This window comes from Phaseolus vulgaris, chromosome 7 (genome assembly GCF_051622355.1).
Source record: "Phaseolus vulgaris cultivar YP4 chromosome 7, ASM5162235v1, whole genome shotgun sequence".
Taxonomy (NCBI): domain Eukaryota; kingdom Viridiplantae; phylum Streptophyta; class Magnoliopsida; order Fabales; family Fabaceae; genus Phaseolus; species Phaseolus vulgaris.
The window spans coordinates 9,809,477-9,836,946 of NC_143504.1; the positions used below are offsets into that span (position 1 = coordinate 9,809,477).

Genomic DNA, 27,470 nt, shown 5'->3' on the forward strand with positions numbered 1-27,470 from the left:
ATCACTCAATTTTTTTGTTACACAATTAATAATAGATAAAATACTACGAGAATTGCAAGAAATCATTGTCCGCAATATTTATTATGAATCATACAGTTAAAAAAACAAGTGTCTGAATAACTTATTTTAGATTATTGTACATCATCACCTAATTTATCATTTTAATAAATCTGAAATTATTAATTTAGATTATTGAATAATTTCTGTTATCAGCGCCATCTTTGAGCTAAGTGTTTTTAAATGCTCTAATCCCTTTTTTCTTCAATTATCGGTGCTTCCAACAGTCACAGCACAAACCTTTCTCTTTAACTCGCTCTTCCTCTCCGGAAGTTGAAGACCGCCTTCTGCAACCTCCTCGTTGTTGGCCTTCACGTCAGATCCAGAAACCACCATGTCTGGTAACTCCAATTGCAGTGTTTACATAGGTAAACCCACTCTTTTTACTTTCAATTTCCTTCGAGATTAGTACAATTTTTTTTTTCATTATTCATTTCTTGAATAGTTATGTATTTTCTCTTAAATATTCAATTCTATTGCCTGAATTCAACACTTTAAGGAGGCATTCGCTGACCAAGGGATATAAATTAGGGTTTTAGCATGTGATTCTCAGTGTTTGTATTTTGTGTGCGATGTTTATAGCTTATGCATTTCATAGGAAGGTCTACTCTGGCTTATCGCAAATTAACATGTCAATTTTAGTGGAAATTGTGAATGGATTAGAGTTTCTTTAAGGATATCTCCGTTTTTGAAGTTTTTGTTTCTTGAAATCTTTATCTTTGCTTTCTCATGCTTTCCTCGTCTGTAGTTTGAGTAGCATGTTACAGCTTGTACTGTTGATTATAGTCACCATTGAAGATTTTTCTGTTACTTTATCTGGAGTATAGCAATTTTCCTCGTCTGTAGTTTGGGAAGAGTATTGTATATCTTTTACGTGTTGTTCGAAACAAAGTGGTAGATACATGTGACGTGTTCTTAACTTGTACTTTCATTTCCATGCTGTTCTTATTTTTTTTCTTACATTAATTTTTAGTTTTAATGGAAGGTTATGCTTTGTGAAGCTTTGTATGGTGATGTGTTATTTGAAGATTAAATCGATTCATCACATTGTCTGCGCACTATAATATTTTTGTTTCAAGAGAACGTGTACTGATAGGATTTTTTGTTGTGGCGGAAAGATTTTGTTGGGAGGAAAGGGAAGGAATTTACATACGAAGAAAAAGAAAGACCTTAGACTAATATAAGGGAACTAGCTGTAGAAATAAGGGGAATCAAATAATTTCCCTTGTTAAAAATAATTCTGTACTTCTTCTAAATCTACTGATGTAACTCCACTGTAGAGTGTAGAAATTAACACAATGACATGGCCCAAAGCATACTTGCGGGTTCAGGTATTCCCTTGAAAGCTTGAACATTTCTTTCTGCCTGCTAGATACATCATAGACCAACAAATAAAGCATTATACAAACAGCTTTTATTTTAATAGAAAATAAATTAGAGAGGAAAGAGGTAAAGCGCTACAGGAAGAAGATGAGATAGCTTTTTAAAGAGATGAAATATCTGTTCACAGTTGTGCTATATTTTATGCAAGAAGAATGGAGGTTTTTCTTGCGCAAATGCACATCATACGATTTTAGTCCTTTATATTAGCCCTTTCCCCTCTCCATAGGTTATACTTTGTTCATATTTATGGACTTTTTGTGAAAGTATCCTGTAATGTACGAAAGGTTTAATTGATAGAAGTGATTCTTTGATAAATATGCGTAAATATTAACATGATCTGATGTTTCACTACAATGATGGTAGAATGTATTTCTTTTTATTCTCAGTTACATTTACAGCCTACAGTTGTACTTTTACACTTGTCTATCCAAACTGGCATTAATGTTATTATTTTCCAGGGGATTCTTTAACTGGATTTCAATTCTCAATGATGGTTGATTGAGATGCTTATTATTTGTGTAAATATAAGGTTTTAATTGCTTCTAGATAATTGGATTTATGCACAGTATAGATGGTAGGAGGGTGCTGATTTGGTTACTTTAATATGACTCAGGCAATCTAGACGAGAGGGTGACAGACAGGGTCTTGTATGATATATTAATTCAAGCAGGACGAGTGGTAGATTTGCACATTCCTAAAGATAAGGAATCTGAGAAACCGAAAGGTTTTGCCTTTGCTGAATATGAATCTGAGGAGATTGCAGATTATGCTGTCCGACTTTTCTCGGGCCTTGTAACTCTCTACAACAGAACACTCAAGTTTGCGGTACGTCCTTGACATCTCTGCTTTCAACCTGTTAATAACTATATATGTTTTAGTCTTAATTTTAAATTGTTAGACGAAATTTTAGCTTTATTGAGTGGAAGTTTGCAAGATATGCAGCCTTGTAGTATTTGGCTGTGACTGGGTTTATGGGATCATGGATGTGCCACTTTTAACTTTTTGGTAGTATTCGGTGGATGTGTTTGAATGGGATGAAAACATGAGTTTTATTCTGTGTTTGATTCTTTTAAAAAACAGAGCAAGTTGTGCGTACATTCATTCTATAAGCTTTATGGGCTTTGCAAATAGACGTCATCAACTTAATTTCATTTCCATGTGTCTCTTATTTCTACATTTTGTTACAATAGGTATTTTGATTAAATGAATGCCCTAACCATTAAATCTCTACCATTCATTAATTTTTGTTCACATGTTCATTTTTTTCCTGGTTCTTTTTTATTTTCAAACATTTCTTGAACAAGCTTCCATGGCTCATTTTTACTGATTAATGGAGTTTTCCAATTTTTTCATAGTTTGGATGTTTTCGTTGCACATTTCATGCTTTTGTTCTCTTTCACCCAGAAATTTTGTCCCGGTATTTAGCTTTGTTTATGACATGCACTGTCTGCCAATAAACAGATATCTGGGAGAGACAAAACTACCCTTAATGGCTCTACAGCAAATACCCCCTCATCAAATTCTTCTCAAAGGCCAAGGTCGTATGCAGTCCCAATTAATAATTCAGAAAATTTTCAGCACCCTGCTAGGCTATCAACTTCTGATCGATATTCAGATTATGCAGTAAATTATTCCCAAGGTAGTGTATTGTCTTACTAACCTGCTAAAAAATTTTCACGCCTAGATTGATATTTTACCGACAATAGAAGAATCTTACTAAAACATAGCTTAACTCTTGCTGAGCAATTTTTTATTTTTTTTAATTCCAATGCCAGTTCCTCCTATTCGTGTAACTGACCAACCTAGTGGGAATGGATCTCACTATAGTGGCAACAATTATGAATACAGCAGGAGAGCTTTTGGGGCAACATTGGATAGCATTAGCCGTAATAGGTTCCGCCGCTTTGATAAAAGTAGCCCTATCCCTTACCCATCTCACTAAATATTTTCCGAAGATCAGTGAAGTGACAGACTAATCTTTCATTAAATATTAGTCGCAAGCGATAATTGAATGCAAATGTTAAATATTCAATATTTAGTAGAATGGATATGCTTCAAGAAAAGCCATTGTTGTATATTTATTTCACTCTCCAGGTGGGTTGGTGCTTATGAACTTAATGTTTGTAGTTTTCTCAGTAGTCAAAAAATCTGTATATTTAGTTCTGTAGGATGAACTCAAATCAAGTAGAGCTATCTTTTCGCTTGCCTTTTTTTCAGCTATGGTTGTAGTGTGATGTGGTTTCTTCCATGTAAATCATTCTTTTTGCACAACTCGCAAAACTATCTAACATTTCATTATGTTACGGCTTCACAACTTTAATTAAATTTCTGTATTGATTGTTTCCTAATGAATAGGAGCAAGCTGTTGCTATGTTTCCTTTTTGCCTATGAATTTTGTAATTTTGTTCGTATTTAAGCTGCGGAGATTGACACAACACGGAAACCAAACAACTTTCCGTGATGGTGTTCATTTTGGCATGTTGGGATATAGTATTACTGTTTTGTTGCGTTTTTACTCTTTTAAATTGTGGGATTCTTGAAGGGAATCAATTTTCATTTGTATGTTCTTGGTGCTCACGTTGTTTTGCCATATTGAGAAGGTCGACTGCACCACGACTGTTGACTCTTTAGTGCTAGTAACTTTATTTTATTTTCCCCAATGCGTTAGAAATGAGGATATCAACCCAAAAAAGTTGCAAGATGCCTTTGTTCTCTTACCTGATTTATCCTAAAAGAAGGAAAGGGTCGTTGTGCATTTCTGTCCCATGAGTGAGTTTTATATGGACTCCCACGCTCCTTTGATGCACTTCTCATTTGCAGTTTGATTACAAAATTATGCATTATCTGGTTTGTTTCTTTTGCAGAGTAATTATGAATGGCAGAAGAAACAATTTAGCTTCAGAAATTTACCCCAAAGAAAGCGCGGAAAGATATGTTTAGCTTGAGAAAATATTCTTTTATCTTTTTCTTAATAGTTGTTAAAATGTTGCTTTATTTTTTTTAATGATGTCTAAGTGTTGAAAATAATATTTTGCTGCTTTTATCTCTTTTTTCTATAAATAATTGAAAAGGATAATAAAGTAAAATTAATGTGAATTTTCTTATAATTACTAATAAATTAAATAAATAGCATGTATTATACTTATGTGAAACTTTCACGTGGTATTTGTACGGTTGGCAAATTTTGACCTCATCCACTGTTGGTCCGTCGTTATAAGGGTTTAAATCGGTTACTTATCTTATAATGACGGTTATTTTTTAATATTTTTTTTCTTTTGCATTTTCTTTGTTTAAAATTTATTTGTTTGATTTTAGTCATTAATTTTATTTTTGGACAATAAAAATAAAAAATAAAACAATAAAATTGAATCAAATTTTAATATTTTAATCAAATAAAAATTAATGTTTAATAAAATAAAATAAATATCAATAATACTATAAATTAAATGATATATAAAAAATAATATAAATAAAGTTCATCTAAATATTAACAACTATCAATTTTAATTCTAAAAACCTGACATCTTTATAGAAAAGTATCATAAATAAAAACGGTCAGATGGCAGAGTAACCTATTCTCCTATAATCGGGCCAATACAGATTCAAAAGATTGACTACTTAAATAATGATGTGTGGATGGACTAACCTAATGGACTGGATTCATTTTATCATCCTAAATATTTGATAAATAAATAATAACTCATATATACATTGTTTTCGTATAAAAAAAAATCAAGATATTACTTCTAATTCATAACCTTAAAATATTGGAACCTTAAAATAATAGATATGTAAGTTTTTTTTTTATATATATTGCTCTTAAGATTCTTTTATACTATATATGTGACAAATTCATTCTTAAAATCCTATAATATAAATATTAAACCTGTAAAATATCTCGAGAATATTTATTTCAACATAATATTTTCGTAAAATAATTAAAATGTAAAATAAGAAAAATAAAAATGAGAGTAACATAGGTCTCAGTTTGTGGATAGTTATGCCCTCCTCTAAAATTAGTTTGGTGTAGATAAGAGGTTAATTTAAAGATAGGCAGGTAAACTTTTGAGCGAAAATTAATGTATAGTCCTAACCGATATCATTATATTTATTTGATTTTGTTGTCTTGTTGATCTGGTTTTTTTGTTTTGTTTAAATTGCTTGCTGAATACATTTTCTGAATCGGTTTTAAATTTTGCCGCTAATACGAATCTGTTACATTGTCGTGTTTTTCTTCCATTGTTTTCAACCTTGTGTTCGTTCGTGTTTCATTTTTCAAGGTCAGTATTGTAGAATAACAAATGTGTTTCATTCCACCATGTTTTTTCAGTTATAGAAATGATGGAGTGCAGTTGAAAACTAAGGATTTTTTTTAACAAAAAAAGTTCTTTATTTTACAAAGGGTTATTTAGCAGGATATTTAATAAGGTATCTACAATAATAAATATATATAAAAAGATTCCGCTTCAAATATTATGTACTTAATTGGGATATTTTAAAAAAATTACATGAAAAAGATTAGGTAAATTTTTATTTTTTTGGTAAGAATATAATAGTTTTTTAAAATATCACTTTGAAGAATGACTTTTCTAATTAAGATTTTGTAGTTTAAATTTTTTAAAAATTATAAAATATGAAATTTTAATATTTTAAATGATTTTAAAAATTTCCAATAATTTAAAGGATTTAGTGCAATTTAAAAAAAATCATAACTAGTACTCTATATTTAAAAAGTGATTCAAATATTATGTATTTTGTTCAAAATTCAAAAAGTCACTCAGATTCTATATTTAAAAGACATGAAAAAAGTCTAACAAAATATAGTATTCTACTTTGTTATAAATTGGACTTCTATATGGATGATATGGCGTATGATGAATTATGCTAGATTTCAGGATAAGATTGAGGTTTCTAAGGCTATTTCGATAATTAAAGATTTAACTTCTCTGGTGGGAAATTCGTCTAAAGCTTCAATGAAGAATGATATGTTGGACTTCAACGTGATTAAGTTTTTCGGTATTAAGACTCGTAGTGGTAAAGTTCTTCTTCCTCTTCCTATTAGATGAGAATTTCCTTCACCAGGCTGGGTCAAAATTAATACTGATGGGGTTGCTAGGGGTATCTTGGTTTTACTACTTGTGGAAGTATTTTTCGTGGGGTATGGGAGAATTTATTGGTGCTTTTTTAGTATTTCTTGAAGTTCAAACTGCTTTGGTTGCTGAGTTTTATGGAGTTATACATGCTATGGAGGAAGCTCAAAAAATGAGACTTACTAATGTCTGGCATGAATGTGATTCTGCCTTGGTTTGTGCTGCGTTTATTGCTAGGACTAATGTTCCGTGGATGCTTCAGAATCGATGGAATACTTGTCTTAATTTTTGTGGGACAACCAGGTTTAGGGTAACTCATATTTTTCGTGAAGGGAATGCGTGTGCTGATAAGTTGGCTAATTTAAGATTTATTCATAGAGAATCATTTCATTGATATAATAGACTCCCAGCTAGTCTGTTCTTAGAATTCTTTATGAATAGGTATAATCTACCTATGTATCGTTTTTGTTAACATATGGGTTTTGGTCTAGTCCCCCCATATTTTTGTATTTTCTTTCTTTTTTCTTTTTTTTAATAATATTTTTTTTCATGTGATGGCAGATGATTGTTGTTACTTGAGGTGTCAGCTTAACTGAGATGTCAAGTTGCATAGTGATGCCTAACACGAAAACTTTATATAAAAATTGGAGTTGAGCTGGATTCATAACCCTGATATGATTGACTCCACCAAGAATTAAATCTTAACAGATATATCTCTACACAATTTGATATTTTATGAAGTTAATTATTTCAATATTTAAAAATTAATACCATGAGCATTTTCAAATTTAATTAATTAACATGTGAATCAATTTTCTTATATTTAATTTTTTAAATTAATATACGATGAACAAAAAAACTATACATATCTTGTAATTAATTATTTAAGTAAATTAAATTTTAATTTTTTAAAATAATTATTTCATAATCAATCCTCTTTCAATTTCAATTCATACTAACTTCTATTAAATTTTAGTCAAGGATATTTTGGTAATTATTATATTATATTATATAATTAATTCAATTTATTTTATTCCATAAATAAAATTAATTAAAAACTTTTCACTTATTTTCTTTCTTTCACTTTCTACTTTCTCTCAATTCAAATAATTCCACTTTCCGTTGTTTTTTCTTTTTCTTTTCCACTCTAACCAAAGTATCAATGTGTATACACATCAACACTTAATCTGAAATTCTATAATTTGATTGATGCACAAATGAAACAGAGATTAATTTAGAACTTGTTGTGTGTGGTGGGAGAGATGAATAGTAGTTGCTGATAAGTCACAAGACATTATATTTATATGATGGTTCATAAAACGTGCAGTGATGTGAGACTTACTCAAACACATAGCCATTGTTGAAAAGTGGGTCACCTTTGTTGAACCATTCCATTCAAGGATGGTACACCAAGTGGGTCACCTCATGGCAAAACACACATAACATAACATAACATAACCACGTTTTCTTCTTCTTTTTCTGTTCCCCATCGAACCAAAAGTCAACACTTTCTTAGACTCAAAGCTTATTTTTCATTAACTTTTGCCTTTTCTTAAACGCTTCTTCCTTTGGGTGTTGAAGAATTGAGAGACATGTTCATGTCATAACACCTATTTGCCACGCACGAATGATTCATCAATGGATAAGAACTCCAACTCTTCCATGACTGTGTGTGTATCTTCCATTCAACAAAATAAGACATCATTCTTACGTTGGGAATCAAACTTGCAGACGCGTGATTTCTGGGAATATGGAATGTGGAATATACTCTTTTGTTGGTTTGGTCAATATGTCTATGTTCATAGTTTTTTTAAATAAAAAGGAGTCAAGATTTGGTGCAGATGCTTATATTATAATTAATGCTTTCAAAATTCAAATAAGAACATAAATTGGTACTGTTAAAACTGAAGGACTACAACATATAATTATGTAATTAAGTCAGGTTATTTTGGCTAACAAGAATGATAACAAGAGTAAAAGACTTGTTCAAATATTATAAAGTGATGAAGATCTTATTTCCGCTCAACTCGTCTAAAACAATAAAAAGACATGCATATGACACTAAATTTCATACTAAACAAATAATAAAAGGTTAAATATATTTTTTTATGTACATATAAAATTACTTTTTTTATTATTCTTTAGATCTTTTAGTACTTATAATAAAAAATTAATGAAATAAATATTTACTAATGTTTTTTTTATAGATAACAAACAAATTTTTAATATTCACTGTATTATAATATTATAACATTCACATCATTGATGAATCAACATAAAATATTTTAATATTTTATACACTGAAAATTCGTTTGTCACCTAAATATCTTACAATAACTCATTTAATTAGTTTTTTTACTAAAAGTCCTTGTACTCATGATGTTTAAAGTTTGGATTAGGAATGAAAATCAATCTCGCATAAAAACACATGAATGAAAAAACATATTTATAACCCAACAATAAGTAAGAAAAAAGGTTTAATTTTGACCTTCAGTAAAATTAAATTAAGTATATTGAATAGAAATAATACAAAATCTAAAATATTATTTTTGTTTGCAATAACTATAAAATACATTGATTTTAATATTTTAAAATATGTACCGGTCGGTACTGGACGAGCCAATCACTCGATCTCGATGACCGATTGATCACATTAATATGCATTAAAAGCGTTCAATAAACGTCATCCAACAACAATAAATATGGAAATTCCTTACGAATCACTATCATGTCCCAGAGAATTCGGTTAACACACAACTAACACTGATTCAGTGGAAGATATTAACTTATTGGAGATATTCCGACATTATCCAAATATACTAGCATACCTCCCAATAAATCAGGAATCATGCTGAAAATCAGCTAACACTAATTTGGTCCATCACAGTAAAGACACATGGCTAAACATTATAAATAAACCTGGTATAGGGTTGTAAGGTAGGTACACTTTAATCATTTTTTACTATAGACTATGAACATAGAGTACTTACTTGATCGTCAGAGTACCTTTTTCAGGTCAATCTCGACTGAGCACCAACAATTTAAAAAGGAAACTTGAAGTGAGAAGCAAAGGAGCGATCGACACATCAACAATTGTACAACTAGTTCTAGGTACTATCTAGACTCGCTTTGTCTATACAAATACAAAATATATTAATTTTTTAATATATTAAAATCAGTATATTTTTTAAAACCTTGAAACTTTTGATTTTAGTTGTGAGACTATGAGTTACAACTAGTTCTTTATATTAATATACAAAATTATTTTTATTTTTAGCAATAAATTAAAATGAAGTTTCCTCCATCTACGGTGCAGTTGGAGGTGGTTGTTGAAGCTTGTGACAGTGTTATTAAAGAGAGATATAACTGCCCAACAAACATTACATGCATCTTATCTGTAACAATTAAGTAAGAATCAAATGTTACTGAGATCCCTGTTCAATTCTCTGTCTCACAAAAATCACAATACTACTGTAACAATAATAACATATGAACAAATACACTGACAAAATCGGTCACAAAACACAATAAAAACATACTGAAAGATGAAATTAATTACATTTTACCTGAATATTTTATACTAAATTTAATTAAGTATTACCTTAACAATAACTACAGTTGTTAAAACTTAATAGTAACATTTTGTACTTTTTTTAAAATATTAGTCTATGCAAAAAATATTAAAGATAGGTTACAAACAATTCATCATCCATTTAAACTAAAAATTCACCTCTTTAAATGGTGCAATTTTATAAAAAAGTTATAAGATTTTGAAGTAACGAGTCATTTATTCATTAAAGGAAATTTTCATTCTTTTATCATTGATGCTATCCTTTTTCTCTCTCTTTTTTCTTGAGATTTAAAAAATGTACACTCTTGTTAACACACTCAAAAAAAAAGGGAATGTAGTGGTAATTTTGAATAAGGTGGAGTGTTGGTTGTGTAGGCTAAATTTTTGGAATTTTTTTTACCTAATTTGAAAGTTTTTTTGGTATTGGAGATGTTTATTACACGTTAATTTATCTCTATGTAAAGAAGGTTAATTATTTATTAAATTGACACGAATGTTGTGGATTGAAGTTCATATTTCGTTTGAGTTGAAATTAGATAGGGTTATAATTTAAATGATATATATTATTTTGAATTAGTGACTTTTAGTTTGAATTGGTTCATATACGAGTTTGCATGTAAAATATATTGTTTGATTCTTTAAATCATGTTAGGTAGATTTGAATTGACATTATAGTTGTAATTTTTTTTTTGCAATTTTCACTTGAGCATCGAGTTATTGTTTGAACATGAGTAATCATTATATGCATTGATCATTGTTGATTAAACAACAATGTTTCTCATATAAGTTATGACTTGAGACTTGAACGAGAAATTTGTTAAAATTATTTTCTCTCCTCTATAAGTCTTTTTGCTCAAGCATATCTGGTCGCTCAAACGATGAAGAGTCATGGTTTAGTGGGGTGCTTTAGAACTTGGTGACTTGTGCAACAAGTTAAGTGGATCAAGCGGTAGAGTAACACTTGAGTGAAAAATAGTTAGCATTGAATCTCTCTCTTCTAAAATTGGTCTCTTAAGTTACAAGATGATGCTTAAGCAAAAGAGATGCAACCAAATTCTCTCTCAGACTCTCTCTTTTACCGCTAATATTGCTTAAGTGGAGAGAGTTAACTTGAGCGATATGAGTAGTTGCTCAAATGGTGGTTTCATAAATTGAGTGATAAATTTTCCTATGTTTAGAGATAATATGTTACTCAAGAGAGATAGTCTCATTAAAAAAAATCTTTGTTTGTTATGTTGTGATTGATTGATAATGTATGTATTGGAGTGTGAATATGCATTAGGAAATGTTTGAATGCATGAAAAAAAAAATATGATGATACAGTATATGATTAAATAAGCCGATATATATGATGCTGTATATAGTGTGGGCGCTTGTGATGATATTATGGCCAATTGTGATTATAATTTTAAGTACAATAACTCATTATATTTTAGATTTATTGATAATGTAAATCACATATATTAAAATATTAGGTAGTAAGAAATTAAAGATTTTTTTTCATTAAGTTTTATGTATCATATGCAAGAAATCACTGAAGCGGAGCTAAGGTTGGATTACCAATATTATTTCTGATGGATCAAATGTTAATATATGATGAAATGTATTTAATCTCTGACATTAAGTGTGACAAATTATTTTGATATCATAAAAATACAATTAAGGATTTTTTTTAATCTTAACTTCTAACTCAAAGGTAATTTAAAGGTAGTTTTGTTGTTGTCGTGTTCTAAAGATTGAGAATGTACGTGACTATGAGTAATACATTTTTATGAAAGAAACTATATTTTCACACTAACCAAGGTCCATAACAAGTAGCAGTTAAAGAAATGCTTAATCTCCTGTGTTCCCAACTAATCAAGTTTCTAATTATTTTCATCAATTCACAAGCATCAAACTCATTCACTCATATTACAAAAAAATATATAAGAAAAAAAAGAAGAAATAATGACTTAAGGATTTACATGCAAATACAAAAATGCATAAAATATATAGATTTAAATATCCAGGGGGAAATTTTAAAATATTATTTAACTTAATCAATTAAACATTTTAATTATAGAGTGACTGATTTAACCATTAATTTTTCTTTTACCAAACATTTAGTTACCAATATAAGTGATTAATTTAAAAATAAATAAATTGGTCATTGATTTAGTCATCCAGTCACTATTTTATATTCTTCTAGTAGACTTTATATATGTGCTTTTATAATGTATAAATATTCACTATAAAAAAATTATGAAATAGAAACTAATTTTTAGAGACCAAAATAATTAGTTGCAATAGTAACTAAATTAGAAAACATTTTATAAATTTTAAAAAAAATTCTAAATTAGTTTCTATTATTGTGAATAGTTTTTAAATTGGTATCTAATTAGCAACCAAGGTTTTAACTACCAATTATTTAGTTTCTAAATTTGGTCTCTAAAACATTGGTGGCTAATTAGATACCAATTTAGAAACTATTTAACAATAATAGAAACTAATTTAGAAATCAATTTTTTTTAGTTTATAAAATGGTTTCTAATTTAGTTACTATTGCAACTAATTATTTTGGTCTCTAAAATTTGGTTTCTATTTCATGATTTTCTTGTAGTGGTAGTTAACGTGTCTATACACACATATCCTTTAGATGTGTATTTTTTTTTTTTGGGCAATATAAGTAAAATATTTATTAATTTCTCAACTTTGGAGATTTTTATTTTTTACACTAAATAAAAATTTGATTGATTTTAATTTAATTTTTTCATTAATAATTTTAGTTTTTGTCCATCTGAAATTGTCATTAAGTTATCATGCAATACTTATTGTTTTTGGGTAGAAATTATTTTGTGTTTTATCTTTTTATAAAATTAATTTTAATTAACATTTTTATAGATAGGTTTTAGTCTTTTATAAAAAATTATATGTCTTCATTCCTCAAACTTGTACGTCCTTTTTTTTTATTATTAAATATTACTTTTAGGTTTTATTTGGATTAGAAAAAAAAACATGTTATTTTAATTAAAAAATAATGAAAAATGAAGATAAATAAAAAAATTGTAAGTGGTTTAGTTAATGTGATAAAATATTTTCTCTTATATATTTAGAAAATATTTTATAAAATAAATTTTCAAGAATAATTTGATATAAAACATTTAAAAATATATAGGTTAGAGTTAAAAATAAATTTTAAATTCAAATAAATAATAAAATCTTATTAAACAAAAACTTACATTTTAAAATAAAAATACATTAACATAAATTACTTTAGTATGTATGGAGTGTGTGTAACAGTGTGATTTTTTTTTTTTACCGCAGAACCCTCTCACGCACATTTCTTTTTCTTTCTTCCTTATCTCTCTTTCTGGTCGGACCACGTTGTAATTGGCGAGTTAAGGAACATTCTACCCGATCAAAATTTTTCAAACAAGTAAGTTCATTTCTACTCTAAAGATCCTCTATTCACTGTTTTTTCTTATGATTTAGTCATCAATTTTGGTGGGTCAGTTGAGAAGATCAATCCTCTCAAATTATTCTACTATATACCAAATTTTTGTTTTGTTTGGATAACTTGCATTAGGTCCGTAAATCTTGAAGCTTATCCAGACTGTGGGGAATAAAATTCAAAGCAAACAATTAAGGTAAGGAAAACTAACTTTATTTTTTTAAATAGTACCCTAGGCTAGAAGATCTGAATGTGGAGGGGACGTGATCCCATTATTCAATTTCTCTTGGAGGGATGTCAATTGATAAAATTGTTTGATTTTTTTTTATATTGTGTGAACATGTATAAATATTATATGTTGATAGTTTGAAAGTTAAATATTATTTTTTATGTTAAAAAAGTTCTTGAATGGTATGAATTTTTAAATGTTATGTGATTGAATGATATGTATTATATGTTGTTCTCACCGGATCGAGGTCAGTCGAAATCTGGATGAGCTCCTCCAAGTGAATGTGGTTTAACCTTCGGGGAACAAAGTGTGGGTTCCACCTGCGATTACAATATGAGGCTAAAGTCAATTAGATCACAAAATATAGTGTATATAGTAGAATATATTGCAAAGATGCAAGTTGAGATACTCCGTGTGGATGATTGTCTATTTATAAGCATTTATAGGATTGGATCTTTGACTTTGGTTCCTCCAGGCATTAATGTGTCATATTATGGTAACTTTCCATAAGATTTGAATATCATGTATATAATCGGAGCATTTATGTAATATAATAGGGGATATTGTGTAAGGAAATTAGAGCATTCAAAAAGGTCAGAATACTGTGTATTAAAATCACGTTAATTACGCATTAATAAGATTGATTCCCATAATATATTTATCCAAATTAATATCATTACACTAACATAATTATGTGGGAATTTATAATAATAGTCCCAAAAATCATGGTGACCTTGGCCTTGGGCCATCCGCCAGGTTCGACTAATTGGTATATGACCGACCAAAACCTGAGATGGTACATATGTGAACGATGAAAATTGTATGAAATTGATGTCATACATTTGGGATAATGTATGTGTTGTTGTTTGATGATATTAACTATGAAAAACCCATGTTTAACAGAGATCCTCTAACTCCACTAATGATCTAAGTCATATAGACTAAAATATCAGGTGGTGAGAAGCTGAGAGGGAGTTCATACACACCAGGTCCCGTTGTAGACACTCAGTATTGGATGTTTGAACTTACCATAATCCTTTCTATTAGATTCGCTGGTAATCTTTGGATTAGGTGTTAGTGTCTGGTAGAGACATATTTAATGAGTCTTCCGGAAGACGAAGTGAGATTGAAATGAAATTCAATGATTATGATTGAAAATAGATCTGTGTATGGTTTATATGAATGATGAAATTGATATTGAAATTTTATATGACAACATTTAAAGAAATGTTTATAAATGATTTGTTTGATTGGTTCTTTTTGCAAGAATTAGATATGTTATGAAATTTCTTTTCATTAACTTACCCTTGTTTTTCTTGTTGTGTTTGAACTGCAATGATTGTACTACATACACGAGCAAATGACCATACAGGTGTTGGAGGTTCTGGAGGACATTAGGATGTTCTTTTAAATCGTATATTGTAAATATTTGTATTTCTATAAGTCTTAATCATGTATTAACAATGTTCTTTTAAGTCTTAATTCAATGTTTTGTATAGAAACTGATAGAACTTTTATTGTATAGAAACAGGTTGAAACATCCAAATTTTTATTTTTTATTTTTAAAAAAAACATAAATAACTTTATATTATATTATTTTAATATTTAATTTTATTATAATATAATTATTTACTATTAATAATTGTTAAGTTATTTCCTTTTATTTTATTTGTTATTTTCATGTTTTCTAAATTTGACATCTAACAATCAAATGCTTGTACTTGCTCCACTTCTCATTCCTCCACACAATAAGGATAATGATTTACACTATGAAGTCCACTAAACTCTTTTACCAAATTACAAAAAAATCATGTGTTCTAAATCTACACCATGAACACAAATTCACATCTTCTTTGTTAAGTTAAAATTTTAACTTTAGCCTAATGAGTCAACCACTTTATTCACATCAATTTTATTTTATTATAAGACACTATAATTTTTTAACAATATAAAATGATCGTAATTCATGAAACAAACTTTAAAAAAATATAAGAAATCTTTCTATCTTTAATTTTTGAACCATTAAAAACCTATTTTAAGTTCAGTCCAAAAAAAAAATAGTCAAATAAAGTTTGCTATAAGTTGGTGAATTAAACTATTGATGCATGATATATTTAAAACAAATAAAATAATAATTTTGAAGTTAGGTGACCGGTTAGTACAGAATGCAACCGGTAATTGTACTGTTGCCAAGTTGGCATATTAATTGCACTGTCATTGAAAAAGACACATTGTCATTACAGCTACTACTGGTTTGGTTTGCCAACATGTACAAATGGTGTTATTCCAACAACCTTGGACCAGTCACTGCCTATTCTGTTTCCTGCATATAAAACCAACCAAAATATCTCTACACTGAGGCCATAATTTATTTTTTTAATAAAATAAATAATTTAATATTTATTTCAAAATAATTAAATAAAATTTAAAAATAACTGTCAAATATTTAATATTAGTTTACAAAATTATATGTACGTATATGATATTAAATTATATTTTTTTATTCATAGAAATAATAAAATTATAAATATTTCAATATAATTATATATGTGTAAAAGGGCTGAGTTTTTGCTAATTTTATAAATTAAATAACAACGTGATACTATTAAAAAAGTTTTTAATACTTTATTTTTTTTACAATGATGATATTTTTTTCTTTTAATTTTGTGTTTGAATGCTGGTAATTTGATCCACTTTTCTTTAAAATAAAAGAATATAGTATTTTATTAAATTAATATTAAAAATATTATTTAAATGACATTTTATCATTAAAAAATTATTTATTAATAAAAATAATTTGTAATGTCAATAATAAATAATTTGTGTAATTATAATAACACTCTCACTGTCAGTTTGGTGAAAATGAAAAACATCAAATTGGGATAGTTTAAAAAAAATTATATGATAATTATGAAATAAAAATTATTATTAAATATAAAAAATATTTATAAAGTTAATGTGTAACTAAGTCGTGTAAAGACAAAAATAAGAAAGATATTGTGAGTGGAACATGAAAAAGTTGATTAACAAATAAATAAGAATAAATATTGTTTGATTAAAATGTTAAAAGAGCAAGAAAAAATATTATTTTAAAATTATTTTTCATTAAAAGTATTAATTTAAATTTATATTTATATAAAGAAAATATTGCAAACAATACTACAAAGAAAAAAAAATGAGAAAACAAAACTTGGATTATGATAGGTTATGTAAAGAAAAAATATGAGAAAACAAAACCTGAATGGATTATGATAGGTTATGGCTATTGTTGTCTACTAAGAGGGAGATTAAATTTTGAATATTCGACTTTTATCACCTTAATAGGGAATGATGTATGTTGATACAAGTTATTGGGCCTTAAGGCTCTACAACTAATATTAGACATGACACTGCTCCTAATCTATTACTGAACATAATCTTTAATCCATGAGGGTTCTTCTTATGCCTAGTGGATTTGCTGTCTTGGGGCCAAATGCTTTAACATTTTCGTCCCGCTTGTGGAGACGCTTTGCCCTCAAAGTGGGTAGGGATATTATATTGGGTTGGACATGAGAATTGTGGGTTGGTGGGGCTGATATTATGGTTAGGTGAGAGGGTAAGTGGAGCGTTCTGGATTGTTGAGTGGGAGAGGGGCTCGAGGTGGTGAATGGTCATTAAGGGGGAAGAGGGGTGCGACTAGGGAATTAGGTGAGAGGGGGTGTGAGTTAACATTAATTTTTGTGGGCAGGGTTGGTGCGACTAGTGAATTAGGTGAGAGGGAGTTTGAGTTAGAATTATTTTCAGTGGGCAGAGAGATTGCACATGAATTTGAAATGTGTGAGGGTGAGGGTCCTTTGTAGCTTAGAAGTAACGAAGCATGGAAGACGAGGTGGATCTTCGAAGTCGTTGGCAGTCGGAATTCATACGCCATCATGCCTATACGACGAAGGATTTGATACGGACCGAAGTAGCGTGGTGTGAGCTTAGGTGAAGTGCGGCGTTCCACAGATTGTTGTCGATACGATTGGAGGCGGAGCCACACCCATTCACAGATGTTGAAGGACACATCGAAGCGATGGCAGTCAGCGTTGTCTCGCATGCGTTGGCGAGTACATTGGAGATGCTTCTTCAATTCGTGTAAGATGAGGGTGTGTTGGTGGAGGAGTTCGGTCATGGTGGTTTTGGAGAATGGGGTATGTAGAAAATCCAAAGTGGATGGTGGTGAACGAACATAAAGCGCAGTGAAGGGTGATGTGCCTATGGCCGAATGATGGGATGTGTTGTACCACAGTTCCGCAAGGTGAAAAAAGTGATACCACGAGTTAGGGTGGTCATTGGTAAAACAACGAAGGTATGCTTCTAAGCCTCTGTTATCACTTTTATTTAACCATCTATCTGGGGTGGTATGATGAACTGAACTTGGGGTTGTGTCTTGTGCTTGAAACAAGTTTTTCCAGAAGTTGATAATAAAAATAGAGTCATGGTCAAACATGATGAATTTGGTAATCCTGTGGAGGCGGCATATTTTGCTAGAGAATCTTTGTGCAATACTTTGAGTTGTGCAGTGGGTTGGAAGCGCGAGGAAGTGCGCGTATTTGATGAGTCGGTCATAGATGACCTAAATGACGATGTGTCCTGCGGATGAAGGTAGGTGTGTAATAAAATTCATGGATAAGTCTTCCCACACTTGAGCTGGTATTGATAGATGTTGAAAAACTTTGTTGCGAAAAAACAACCGTCCTTTGCGTGTGTGGAATAGAGATGGTGAAGGTTAGTTGTGAGTGTACTGCTATATTATTTGGAGGCCGCCAGTGGTGGAGAAGTATTGTTGGAGGTCTTGGAAGATGGTCAACATGGGAGAAGAGATGAACAAAAACACTGGCTTAGGCACCGATTCTTGGCAGGAAAGGGCATCAACTACGACATTTGTTTTGCAGGTTTGTAAACTATCTTAAAGTCATATCCTTGTAACTTCGCAATCCACTTTTGTTGTTCTGGGGTTTGGATTGTTTGGGATAATAGGGTGTTGAGGCTTTTTTGTTCTATGAAAATGGTGAAATGTGTGCCTAGTAAATACTGATGCCACTTTTTAATTGCTTCTGTAAAGACATGCATTTATCATACATAAACTGATGCAGATTGGAGGCGGGGACACATTTTTTTGCTGAAGAAAGCTATAGGATGGTGGGCTTGGCTGATGACGGCCCTTATGACTACGGTAGAGGTGTTTGTCTCCATGATGAAGGGTTGTTGGAAGTTTAGAAGGCGTAGTGTAGGAATTTTTGCCATGTGTGATTGTAATATTTGAAAAGCCTCTTGTGTTGTTGGTGTCCATGTAAACTGTTTGTGTTGTAATAAATTGGTGAGCGGAGAGGCGAGAGTGGCGAAGTGGTGAACGAATTTTTTGTAAAAACCAATGAGGCCGAGGAAAGCTCATAAATCCGTGAGTGAACGGGGTTGTGGCCAACTTGTGATTGCTTGAATTTTTTCTAGGTCTGGTGCCACACATATAGATGAAATTAGGTGGCCCAAATAGCTAACTTGGGTGGTAGCGACACTGCATTTAGAGAGCTTAGCAAAGAAATGATGTTTTAATAATTTCAAAATAAGCTCTAAATGAGTTAGGTGGTCTTGCAGTGTGGGACTGCAGACTAAAATATCACAAGAAAAAAACAAGAACAAACCATTTGAGATAAGGCCTTAGGAGATCATTCATTGTTGCTTGAAAAGTCAATGGTGCATTTGTGAAGCCAAAAGGCATCACTAGGAATTCATAGTGTCCATCCATTGTTCTGAAGGCTGTGTTGTGAGTATCTGTGGGGGTGAGGCAAATTTGATGGTATCTAGAGTATAAGTCAATCTTAGTGAAAACAGTAGTTTAATCCAATTCATCAATGGTGGGAATTCGGAAACAGTCACAAATTGTGGTTGCATTTAAGGCTCTGTAGTCTATGCAAAAGCGCCATGTACCATCTTTTTTCTTTATCAAAAGAACCAGGGAGGAGAAAGGGCTAGTGCTTGGTTTGATAATACCTTCATGGAGCATTGCTTGAATGAGGGTAGAGATGGTGTTTTTTTGTGAGTGAGGCTAGCTATAGAGTTTAACATTGATGAGGAAGTGTTAGAGAGGAGAGGTATGTGGTGGTCATGAGGCTGTGGAGGTGTAAGCCTCGAGGAATTTGAAAAATGGTTTGATGTTGAAGTAGGATGGATTGTATTGAAAAGGGAGACAGTATAAAGGGGAGGATGGGTTTGTATGCTGATTTCTAGAGGTAGGGAGGAATCTGATGGTGTGTCAATGGATAAAAGATGGAGGGATGCCATGACTTTGGTGGAAAGGAGTTGGCATAACTGATGATAGGTAGCTGGGGTTGGTGTGGTGGCTTTTAGAGTGATCTATTGGTTGAGGTGGGTAAAGGTTATGTTGGGGATAGAGAAATTAGTTGTAGTTGAGCCTAGGGTGCGCAACCAATCAATCCCTAAAATGACATAAACTCCTTCAATTGGGAGGAGGTAAAGAGGAATTATGAAGGTAGTGTTTTGGAGAGCGATATTAATTGAGGGACAAATGCCCTGACATATGATAAATGCTTCATTTCCAACCATGATTGTAAATGGGGGACTGAGTGAGATGGGTAGATGGAGGTGACGGGCAATGTGGGGTTGTAAAATGTTGTGTGAGCTACCTGAGTCTATTAGGACTGTGACTGGAAGATTTTGGATGAGACCCGTGAATTTGAGGGTTTGTGGTGAGAGGTTGTCGTTTTAGAGCATGGGGTGAAAGGTGCAAATGGATCATGTCATCCGTATGTGTGGGTTTTAGGGCTTCTTCAGTGGAGTCAGAGGGACAATCAGTGTTCTCTAGGAGTAATAGAAATATGGAGCTAGAACACTTGTGGCCTAGGTAGAATTTCTCATCGCAGTTGTATTATAGACCTAATGCTTTTCTTTCCTGAAGTTGTGCGGATGTGACATTTAATAGGTAGGTTAAAAAGGACAATAAGTGTTGTTTAGGAGTAATAGAAATCTGGAGCTAGAACACTTGTGGCCTGGGTAGAATTTCTCATAGCAGATGTAGCATAGACCTAATGCTTTTCTTTCATAAAGTTGTGCGGATGTGACATTTAATAGGTAGGTTAAGAGGGACAATCAGTGTTGTTTAGGAGTAATAGAAATATGGAGCTAGAACACTTGTGGCCTAGGTAGAATTTCTCATCGCAGTTGTAACATAAAACTAATGCTTTTCTTTCCTGAAGTTGTGCGGATGTGACATTTAATAGGTAGGTTAAGAGGGACAATCAGTGTTATCTAGGAGTAATAGAAATATGGAGCTAGAACACTTGTGGCCTGGGTAAAATTTCTCATCGCAGTTGTAGCATAGACCTAATGGTTTTCTTTCCTGAAGTTGTGTGAATGTGACATTTAATAGGTAGGTTAAGAATGGGTGGTGGGTTATGGGGTACAACAGGGTGATTCATATTGGTTTGGGTAGTAGTGGTTGTTGGAGGAAGAGGTGGGTGGCGTAAGTTATTGGTGGTGTGATGTTGAAAATTGGTAAGGTTTGGTGAAAGAAAGGTCTTAGGTTTGGAGTCTTTGATTTTGTCCTCAATGAGTTTGGCAAGGACAATAGCCTGAGAAATGGAGTAGGGATTTAGTATTGGAAGTTCCCTTCGGATTTGAGGATGGAGGCCTGAAGTGAAATAGTTCAAAATGGTTCATGGGGACAAACCCCGAACACAACTACATATTTTTTCAAAGCGTGTCTAATATTTTGAAACCGAAGATTGTTGGTGTAGTTTGAATAGCTCAGCTTGGTGGTTGGTATAGGAAGAGGGTCCAAAACACAGTTCTAAGGTGTGGGTAACAGAGGGTCAATCAATGAGAAGGTTTTTCTTATACATCCACTTAAACGTTTATGGCAAGTGCACCGCGTTTGTCAGAAGTAATAATTGTCCATAAGGACGGATATCGATCCCACAAGGAACAATGAATTATCAAGTACAATAATCGCTAAATATAGAACAAAACAATTAAAAGTGTGTTGAAAGTGATTGTGTTGGCGATTATCAATAAGAAAACAGACAAAGAATTTGCTTGATTCAAGTTGGAAAAATAAGGATTAGGTTTCATCTCTCTCACTCTCATGTATTTTGATTAGCATGTCAATATTAAGTTCTTTGATTGAAATTGATGCCCGTATAAAAATCATTTATATCGATTCCTCGCATATAAAATCCTTAAGAATGTTCCCTAACTATCGATCCCTCGCATAATTATAAGAACAACTTAGAGCGAAGCTCAGACGTTAATGGCAATTAACATTTCAAGTTTATCCCTAACACTCAAATATGTTAAGTATTGTTGTTTAGGTCCAAACCCTAAATATACCTCCCGGTCAGATTTAAGATTCTCAGTTTGTCACAGAAAGTTAAAAGTAAAACAACAATACCAATAATCAATCAAGAACTAAATATTAATATATAAGATATCACCTCAATACATAAGAATTTGAGCAGATTACTCCCAATCCCAAAGGGTAGAATTAGCCACACATACTTATAGCACCTTCCATTCTCCCAATTGGGTTACAATTCACTTTATGGTGTTTTCCTCTCAATCTGGCACCTAGGGTTGAGCCTCGAACCCTCTATTTATCCTAGTTTTCTAAGGTTAGGTTGCTTCCTGTGTCGCGCTAATGGGCTAAATGATAAAACATAAAAAATGTCCAATCTTTATTTGCATCTTTTTTCCATTCTAGGACCTTCCAGGTTTCTCTTTTTAGCTCAAATTATTTTCCTTTATTCCAAATCATCAATCCTCCCTAGAAATATGCAATTAACACCAAATTTGGGAATAAAATGCTCTTATTCAAATAAAACTCATAAAAATGTAAAAAAGGTATAAATTCATAAATTAGAAATTATTTTATATTTAAATTAGCAATAAATCCTCATAAATGCCTATATTTTAATATGAAATATTGTTGAAATTAGACACTTATCAACGAGCTAAGGGATTCCTCTTTCATGTGAAAGGGAACCATAGATAATATTTGGTCTGGGGAAATTTGGTAGAATGTAAAATACTGTTCAACTTGGAATAACCAGTCCAAAGGGTATGTTCCTTCAAACAAGGCTAGGTATAGTTTTGGTGGTCTATGGTGGGTGAAGTATGAGGTTGATCTTGTGCTAACACGTGTGGGGAAAAATAGGAGGGGGATAAGAGGAAACCTGGTTCACTAAGGATGTGAGTGTGGTTTGAAGGAACTCGTTGATGGCCTCTATGTTGGTCTGCCTAACTTCGGTGGTTTCCATTTGTGCTTGTATGGCTAAAAGGTGTTCTTGGATGGTGAGGAGAATTTCTTCAAGGTCCTTAGTTTGGGGGAGGCATGATGGAGAGCAATGAAAGCACCAATGATAGATCATGGCTATTGTTGCCTACTAAGAGGAAGATTAAACTCTGAATATTCTACTCTAGGTTATGAAACTTTTCTTCTTGTCTTTATTTACGTTTCACATCACCTTAATAGGATATGATATGGGCTAATACAAGTCATTGGACCCTAAAGCTCTATAACCAATATTAGACATGACATTGCTCCTAATCTATTACTAAACACAGTCTTTCATCTATGAGGGTTGTTTCTTCTGCCTAGTGGGCTTGCTCTCTTGGGGGCCTAATGCTTTATGCACCCCTTTTTTTCTCTAACAAAACCTTGTAAAAATATATATAACATATTAGGTTATTGTTAACATCATGATTCCCATAATGATACTAATCTACCTTATAAACTCCATCATCTTTGCTGAATTTTTCCTTTTGGTTCATTAGTGTATCAATACTTTTGAAATTCTTCATGCAAAACTTCTCCAATATTTTTCAAAAAAAAGTCACTTTCGTATATATTTTTTCATTATTTTGATTCTCCATAAATACTTTATATTTCCATAAAATACTATAAACCTTAGTCTTGGATTAAAAAAATAAACCCAACCTAACAATATTTGTTATAATTATAAAAATAATATAATATTTATTACTATTTAAAGACAATACTCTCTAAGGTCCTCCAACATATATATGAACTAGTTGTAGCTTGAGTTATTTTTCAAGTGGTTTAAGAAAATGGTTTTCTAACTAGCTTACCAAATTGGTAAGCCACACAATCTGGCAACTTGTCTTCAATCACCGATACATCTTTGACCAAGGCATGTTTTTTCATGTAAAACAATAATGTATGATGAAAATGTCTAAGTCTTTTGTGTCATAGATCAACATTGGTGGTTGTGCTTAAAAAATCTATTTGCTCCTCCTCCATTAAAGTTATAGTGTGTATTTTATATATCATTTTCACTATGAACACATCTATTCCTTTTGAATCTTTAATCAAACACCAATTATCTTCAAATATGATTTTGAATCCTTTTTTCACAAGTTGTGCAACATTAAACAAATTTTGGTCAATGAAGGCATGTATTAAAAATCAAAGGTATACTTTAAACCTAATAAGCTTTCAATAACAATGATATATTTCCCTTTAACTGAGATGAAATCACCATCTCCAATTTTCACTTTAAAAATGATGATTTTGTTAAGCTCTCTAAAAAGCTTCTCGTTGTGGGTCATATGATTTATGCAACCATTGTCTATTAACCATGAGTCATTAGAAGTGTTGGTTACAATAAAATATGTTGCAACAAAGAGTTTCTCATCTTTTTGCTCCTCCAAAATCACATTTATCCTTTTTTATTTTGATTTAGACTTGTAGATCTGCTCTACATATCAAACCACCACATTTTCTACACTTGACATCTAGCCTCCACATATCTTTTTTTCTTTGGATGATTTGTCTTTTTGAAATGTGGACAAGAGAGAAAGTTCTCACCTTGTTGATTGTTGGATCCTTCTTTCTTTTTGTTCTTCCATTTATTGCTTTTCTTGTTTTTCTCACCTTTATATGGAAAACACCTTGTATAGTCTCCTTTTGTCTCCTCATTCTTAAAGCATTTATTGATTCTCCCAAGGTGATAGTTGATTGCGCCTCCTTTGAAGCTGAGACTTATATTTTTAGTAACCAAAACTTTTTGAACAATTTTTTCATCAAGAAATGACTTTCCAAGAAGTTGCACTTTATTTGCTATACTCATCCGCCAATCAACATAGTTTTTAATTGTTTATGTCTCATTCATACTCTGCATCTTGACAATCAAGTTGAGCACTTGCATGTCTCTAGTTCTTTCATAGTTAGGGTATTCTTTATTGAGATAATCTTAAATCTCTTTGACATATTTGAAATTCATAATTGTTGTAAAAATAATTTTTAAAATAGAAAACAAAATTGTCCTTTTGCTTTTTTTGTATTCCTCTTATTTTGATACTTCATTTGAGTCATTTTTGGATTTCTAGGCAACTCAAGAATATCATAATTTTTTCCTACAGTTTTTCAATTATCCAATTCTTCAAAATGAAAATTTATTCTTAGAGCAAATCATTCATATTTCTCATTATCAAAAAGTAGTTGTAAACTTCTTCTATATGTATTTCTCTCCATTGTTGTTTTTCTCAACTTACATATCCCTCAAAGATAAAAACTCCACTAACATTTTATTCTTGAAATAACACTCAAATAAGTAAAAGAAGAAAAAACATTATAATTAATATAAATGAAGAACAATCACTACAAGAAAAAATGGTTTTAACGGGGGTTTATTTTTACATTATTTAGGGTTTAAACCTCTATTACGTCATTTACCCAGGGTTGCAATTTCCCCCACTAAACCATCCTAGAGGAATGTGTTCCCCAAGGTTTTTTTAAACCTCAGGAAAAGTCTTTAAGAACCTCTGTAAAATACCATGAGTTTCAAAACCTCTGTTAAATATCATGGGTTTCAAAACCTCCGTAAAATACCATGGATTTAAGAACCTCCGTAAAATACCACGAGTTTCAAAATTTCGATAAAATAACTGGTCATTTGAAATAACCTTCAACCTCATTTTCCATCATCTCTAACAATCCTCCTAATTTTTCTCTTCACCGTAAACACATTGTTCTCCGGCACAGGCTCAACGGCCACCAACGACATTCCTAGCAAGGAATTACAATTCAACCACACTTATGTCTATTATATCTAAGGAGAAGAAACAATAAATATAACATTATCTTCTTCTTACTCAAATATTGCTTCTTCCATCACCTTACTATCCCAACTTGGGTCACAAGTCATTGTTACCTAATTCATATGTGGACTTCAAAGTCATGTGTGTTCTTGGCTAAAGATTTTGCAAAAACATATTGCAAGGAGAAATTAACTTTATTATTTCTCACTTTCACAAGGAATTAATTATTAGATGCATTTTAAAATAAAGGCCTTAATTTAAAATATTTCAAAATTATGAGAATTGAATATTTATAATTATAAATAAAATTAAAATTGCACATAAAATATTCGTACATCAAAAGCTAAAACAAAACAAGTCAGGTTTTTTGAAGTTTGAGCTCGTAACAAAAAACACTAGAAATTATATAAACCGACTACTATCAATCATAAAAAATATGCAAATAATGTTGAAATACTTGTTAACCAAGATAAGTTGTTGAAATACTTATTATCCAAGATTATTTTGTTGAGTTTTTAAAATAAATTTTTGAAACTTTAGAAAAATTATTTGTAATGTAAAGTTACACTTTTAAAATTTGAAAGAATTTAGTTATAAAATATATTAAAACTATGTAGTTTTTAATTATTTATTTATAAATAGATTTAATTATATTTATTTATTGAATTTTGAGAAATCTGAAGTGTTTTATTGAAGTTCTACAATAAATCTTTGAAATTTAACGAAGGGTAAAAAAACCTCTATTATTTTGCAGAGGTTTTAGAATAAACCTGTGAAATTTAACGAAGGTTAAAAAACCTCCGTTGTTTTGCTAAGGTTTTAAAATAAACCTTTGGAATTTAACGAAGGTTAAAAAAACATATGTTATTTTGTTGAGGTTTTAGAATAAACCTTTGCAATTTAAGTAAGGTTAAAAAAACATATGTTATTTTAATGAGTTTTTAAAATAAACCTTTTAAATTTAACGAAAGTTAAAAAAATCTCCATTTTTTTTGCTAAAATTTTAAAATAAACCTTTAGAATTTTACGAAGGTTAAAAAAATCTCCGATAATTAAATCAATTCCTAGAATTATACTAACATCCGCTAAATAAGTTTCATTAAAATAATTTTTTCTTGCAATAAAAAAGAAATATGTATCACAAAATTTTATATTTCTAAACATAAATATTGATAATTATAATCAAATCTTCGACATAAACAAATCAAAACAGCTGAATATAAAAATAAATTAAATAAAAAAATATGTTACTATTACATAGTTCATAGTTTCAACATTTATTCTTATTAAATTCATTGTCATCATTTCCATTCATTATCTATACTTCCACTGCATCTGAACTTTTCTTCTCCATTTCCATCCACTTCACTGATACAACCAAAGAAATTGAAAGAGAAGATAAAAGTATCTGAAATATTTCTATTCATTGATGTGCAATACATGCATGTACTTGGATTAATCAAATTCTGTCGACATATTGCTTGTTTGATGTGAATATATGTCAAGTAGGTGACACCCTTAACTTATTGCGAAGCCAGAGATATGTTTTCTACCTATTTTTTTTTCGTGGGTCTGATACCTTTTGAGTGTTTCATGGCACTAAACTTATACGTA

At 30.8% G+C, this 27,470-nt stretch overlaps 1 protein-coding gene across 2 annotated transcripts; it reads left to right on the top strand.

Annotated features, from left to right (window-relative positions):
- Positions 1-219: 219 nt before the first annotated feature.
- Positions 220-4,547, top strand: LOC137828591 (RNA-binding (RRM/RBD/RNP motifs) family protein). Of its 2 annotated transcripts, none has more exons than XM_068635229.1 (4): positions 220-425; positions 2,054-2,265; positions 2,902-3,079; positions 3,216-3,788. In XM_068635229.1, exons 1-4 carry the CDS (start codon positions 392-394, stop codon positions 3,380-3,382), a joined length of 591 nt encoding a protein of 196 aa, XP_068491330.1. In that variant the 5' UTR covers positions 220-391; the 3' UTR covers positions 3,383-3,788. The 2 variants fall into 2 exon arrangements, with proteins under 2 accessions (XP_068491330.1, XP_090161445.1); XM_090305319.1 differs by lacking the exon at positions 3,216-3,788 and adding an exon at positions 4,305-4,547 and having other exon boundaries at positions 250-425.
- Positions 4,548-27,470: the final 22,923 nt, after the last annotated feature.